General features: G+C 39.7%; 1 protein-coding gene across 1 annotated transcript; it reads left to right on the top strand.

The window, feature by feature from the left end:
• The first annotated feature begins 542 nt into the window (after positions 1-542).
• On the top strand, positions 543-3,810 carry LOC149242400 (uncharacterized). Its single transcript, XM_089367679.1, has one exon. The coding sequence runs from the start codon at positions 813-815 to the stop codon at positions 2,694-2,696; it is 1,884 nt and encodes a 627-aa protein (XP_089223805.1). The 5' UTR covers positions 543-812; the 3' UTR covers positions 2,697-3,810.
• Positions 3,811-5,549: the final 1,739 nt, after the last annotated feature.

Here is a 5,549-nt window from a genome sequence, read left to right as displayed (position 1 = left end):
CATGAACCCTAGAATCGACTGCACAACATTTTCAAAAAATACAACAAATATATTAACAAATTATGATATTTAAAATGGAGTTGTCTTTAGTACGACTTTTTGGATTTTCCGATGCCGGAATCCGATGAAATTTTTTGAGGTGAAACCTTGATTTGTGTTATTTAAACTAGTTTTTTGATTGTATATATGAATTCAACACCGTGAAAAACCTCTGGGACACTTGGATTATGCATGAGTTACCCATCAAACTTGTGATTTCAATAAATTTTTGTCGAATTTTAGAAAAATTACACAAGAAAAACTTCCCAAAAATCACACTAAAAAAACTAGATTTAAAATGAACATTAAAATATTTTATTTATAATATATATCAATTTTTTAATAATAATATATATTAATTTTTTTTATTTATATTTGACATTATTTTATATATATATATATTTTAATATAAATATTAAATATTATTTTATTATTTAAATATAAAATTACCTCTCAACGCAATATTTTTCAAAAATATTTTGTAAACCTTGCTCACACAATGATCTTGTTGAACACAATGATCACTGTCTTGTTAAACACAATGAATATTATCTTTTGAACAATCTTGGCTGGACTTGGGGAAGCTTCTATGTTCGTTTCTGTTCGATCCAGTAGGATTCTGATTTTTGATTGTCACACATAGATTCAAAGGTATCTGCCGATTTCTTAATGGATAATTGAACTAGCTCGCCTAAACAATGTATTTCAGGTTCGGGGAGCGAATTTTACAGAGAGCAATTTCAATCTCAATCTCAGTCTGCTGAGGGCAACACATGGCGATGATGGTGACTACAGGGAGGAAGACGTTGCTTTCCATATGGAAGAAGTTACCGGCTCATACCAGTCCTCAACACTCCTTACGCACTTCAAACACAACTGCAGACATGCGCATCAAAGCATTCTGTCAGACTAACAGGCTTACAGAGGCAGTGGAGACATTCAAGCATCTGCTTTCAGATAAATCTAAATTCATGCCAACTCTCATCACCTGCAATTTTCTGTTAAGTAGCTTAGTCCGACAGAAACGGCATGAATCAGCAGTGGATGTTTATAGACTAATGATTGAAGAAGACATTGTTCCTAATCTGATAACTTTGAACATTGTCATCAATTGCCATTGTCAAACACATAGATTGGATTATGCATTTAAAGTGTTTGAAGGAATGGAAGCACACGGTTATATTCCAAATGCCATAACGTTCAGTACCCTCATCAAAGGGCTTTGCAGGGAGAGCAGGATGGAGGACGCTGTGAAACTTTTTAGTCAAATGGTGAGCAAACAAGAAGCTCCTGATATTGTTACGTATAATACCCTGATAGATGGGCTCTGCAAGACAGGGAAAACCCGCGAATCGTTCGGGTTGTTAGCTGTTATGATCCAAAAGGGCCACGAACCTGACACAGTCACATTTAATACCCTCATTGGTCGACTATGCAAAGGAGGTCAGCTCCAAGAGGCTAAGAAACTATTGTACCAGATGTTAAAAGTAGGGCATAACCCCCATGTCGTTACATTTACGGCTCTGATTTCTGGCCTTTGCAAAGAAGGCATGTTGGATGAGGGTACGGAGCTCTTCTATGAAATTTCAAACAAAAATATATATCCTAATACTGTCACATACAATGTGCTTATTGATGCGTTATGTAAGGAAGGAAAGTTGGATGAGGCTAGGAAACTCTTCTGTGAAATGCCCAGCAAAAAATTATGCCCTGATGTTTTCACATACTGTGCACTTATTGATGGTTTCTGTAAGGATGGCCAGTTGAACGAAGCTAGGAAGCTCTTCTATGAAATGCCCAACAAAAACATATGCCCCGATGTTGTCGTATACAGTGCGCTTATTGATGGTTTCTGTAAGGGAGGCGAGCTGGAGGCAGCTATGAAACTCTTCTATGAAATGCGCTGCCAAAACATATACCCTAACATCGTCACATACAGTGCGCTCATTGATGGTTTCTGTAAGGCAGGCGAGTTGGATGAGGCGAGGAAGCTCTTCTATGAAATGCCCAACAGAAACATATGCCCTGATGTTGTCACATGCACTGCATTTATTGGTGGTCTTTGCAAGGAAAGGCAATGGCAGGAGGCCACCAAAGTGCTTCATGTGATGATGGATAAGGGTTACAATCCTGACGTTATCACATACAATGCTCTTATTGATGGTCTTTGCAAAGAAGGCAAGCTTAAAGCAGCTCTACGGTTGTTAGATGTCATTGTGCGAGCAGGCCATCAGCCTAATGAAATCACATACAATACACTTATAAATGGGTTTTGCAAGGTGGGTAATCTGGAGAAGGCCAAGGAGCTCTTTCAAGAAATGTTGGAGAAAGGTTGTAGGCCTGACCTAGTTAGCTATAGCACACTAATAGATGGACTCTGCAAGCATCAGCGGGTAAATGAAGCCGAACAAATCTTCTACGAGATGCCAAAACAAGGTTTAAGCCCTAATGTTGTTACATACAGCACATTAATATGTGGACTTTGCAAAGTGGGTAATCTTAAGGAGGCAATATTGTTATTTAAGCAGATGAAAGATAGTGGTCATGTCCCTGATATGATTACATATACCATCCTGATGGATAAACTATCCAAGGAAAACACTCCCCAGGAGGCCAATGAGTTGTTGCATGATATCTGGTTGACACCGACGCTGTGACATATTTTGCTGTAACCAACAGCTTCTCCAAAGATATTGCTGAGAGGCACTTGGCGAGATTCAGTAATAGTGAGTGAACTGCAATGATGAAGTGCAGTGGTGGCTTTGGTAATAATGCACTAGGCAAGCTATCTCAAACAGTTTCAGTGGTTGAACTAGATGAAGTGATGTGAGTGGAATTTGAGTGCATTTGTTTTAGTGTGTAGTGGGCTCCACAGGAAGATTAAATGCACCAGTTCAATGTAAATGGGTATGGCCTAGCAGTTAATGGATGAAGTATCCCAGGTGAATTACAATGATAGTGCTCGCATTAATAACCTGGGCTTGATTTTCTAAAATGGTTAGTGTGTTGTCATTTGGCATTCATAACGTGGACCTTGCAATTCGAAGTAGTGGTGAATTAGGGGATTGAATTAATGGTGAGGTGCCAAAGATTTCAGGATTTCACAATCACTGGACAAAGTGACCAACTTTGCTGCAGTTTTACCTTAACTGAATGATATGTCTGAAGTGAACCTGAGGGAGTATTATTATTATATGGAAGCTGATAATTAAAAATTGCTTACAGCAGTCACATTTCTAAGATAGATAAAGCAGATGGACATACTGTAATGTTTCCTACTCCTGTAGGGGCACTTACCAGTGGCTAGATTAACAGATTATAAAGTTATTTTTTTAGGAACAATTAATGAAGTGGGTTTCGTCTAATCATGGGTTGCTCCAGTGTTTGGTGAGTTGCTATTGTTGAATTGCACAAAGCGAGTTTCAGGTCAGTGCAACGGGTGGTTGATCTGGTCAGTTGTCAAAGGCAGTCAGTAAGTTTGTACCAAGCAACAAACTGGAAGCCTTTTCTTTTCCTCTTTATGTTAACTGCACAGTCTGTTTGAAGTGATCCCAAGTATGGGTTCAAACATGTTCTAGAGGTTGTTTGGGGATTTGGCATTAGCAGTCACTCATCCTGATATCATGTAGTTAATTTATTTAGACTCACTGTAATAGGACATGATACCATATGTGTGGGAACATGCTATTTGGTTGTCTTAAAAGAAGACATGGGGTTTTCCCTCACTAGGATTAATGTCATTGCATTAGAAGTAGTCTGACTGTACGAATACTATGCCTTGTAGAGGCTGTCTTAAAATTTTAAATTAATCTGCAACAGCAACATGAGTATGGACTTTTGTTAATTTTAGGTTAACATGTTCTTTGCTTAGGACAATTACTTCAATGTTCCATATTAGCCCGACTTTCATTTCTTTCCATTAGCAATCACATAAATCATATCACATTGATAGTAACTGAAGAAAGAACATAAATAACATATGCAGAGGACAAGTCAAGACAAGAGAACACAGGAAATGGCTCAAGCCACGGAAAAACCCCAAGAAGAAAACCCTTGATCAATTCTTCTTATTATTAAAATCAAGTGTTCAGCAGAGAAAGAGAGAGAGAGAGTACAATCAAAGTCATAATGACTTGCCAAAAATGATGACTCGTACCACTGTCCAAATACCAAAGAAACTGCCCAGACAAGTATGCAATTCTGCCTTCAAACAGAAGCAGACAAATTCTGACCTAGTCAGTGGTCAACAGTAATCACAGCAGCTACAAGGTAATCTCCTAAAGGAGTTCGGTCCTGAATCAAATAATGCGGCCTCCTTTGCTGAATATAAAGAGCCCAAAATCATCCAAGAGAATTTAAACCAGATGCTCTCCTTGTCCTTGGCAAATGTGCATGACTCTGATCTGGTTAGGGCACATACCAGCCCTAACCTCCTGCTGCAACCCCTGCGTTCACCCTCAAGACATACTTCAACACCTTCGATGATCCTTCATCTGACTGTGGCCTAGGCAGAACTGCCTTCTTGGCCTCTCGGCCTTCTCCAGACAAGGGTCCAAACCTGCTGTGGCTACAGTAGGGTCTGCGGCCTAACCTTGAAACCAAACGCAGCCTGAAACAGTCCTTAATATGCACCAATCCGTCCAGATCTTCTCCATTCAGCCTCGGCCTCTAGGTGAGGGAACTTGGCCTGCACTTTAGCCCTCAAACAGTCACAAATGGCTCCTTTTCCTTCCTAAAGATGATCTTGATCTGTGGCCCAAAATAGAGGAAATCACCTTGATATAATTTGTTCTCTTGATGATGTCACAAATGAGGTTGGAAGCACCTCTATATATAGGAATTTGAGAGGTTCTAGAGACATGTCGTTTGGGTTCTATGGAGGAGAGGCCGACCTTGACATTTGCATATGAGTGGGTATAAAATCAAAAACACATTTCTCCTTAACCAAATTTGATGATCTTTAGGGTGATTTTTCTCCTCTCGAAAAGAGGAATTCAATGCAATAATTATCTCCATCAAGTGAGCTGACGAAAGTGGAATTTGGCCCTAGTTGCCAATTTTAACACTCTCTCTCAACTAGGGAGAATTCCACCTGCCAATCCATCCATCAACATGCCATCTTGTTATCATCTACTATCTCTGCATCTCGTCTCAACTCTGCGCTGCTGAACACTTATATGAATAATAATGAAGAAGAATCGATCGAGAGTGAGTCACAAGACCTTACCACTCTCCACTGACAAAAGTCAGTCCAGAGGTAGAACCCCAATCAGACTTGATCCTAGATCAAGTTGAAGAATAACATGCATCCTAGACATAGGGAGTACGGCAGCACACGATGCGTCCATAGGTAGTGCTATGGTCCCTAACCACTTTTCCCAACTCATTGGCCAGATGAGAGATACTTCCCATGTGTCTCAGACTACATGGGTAGGATGATACAATAGCAGGGAAAGAATATATCACATCCTGCTCACAACCACATGTAGGGAAAGGATAAACCACATCCT

Source organism: Pinus tabuliformis, chromosome 8 (genome assembly GCF_031772625.1).
Source record: "Pinus tabuliformis cultivar Carrire ecotype Pingquan chromosome 8, CPIR1, whole genome shotgun sequence".
NCBI classification, from domain to species: domain Eukaryota; kingdom Viridiplantae; phylum Streptophyta; class Pinopsida; order Pinales; family Pinaceae; genus Pinus; species Pinus tabuliformis.
The sequence above is the reverse complement of the archived record's forward strand: the minus strand, read 5'-3'. Positions and strand labels throughout refer to the sequence as shown.

Excerpts from the sequence above, each read along its gene's own strand:
- LOC149242400 (XM_089367679.1), top strand. The coding sequence starts at position 813 with ATGGCGATGATGGTGACTACAGGGAGGAAGACGTTGCTTTCCATATGG.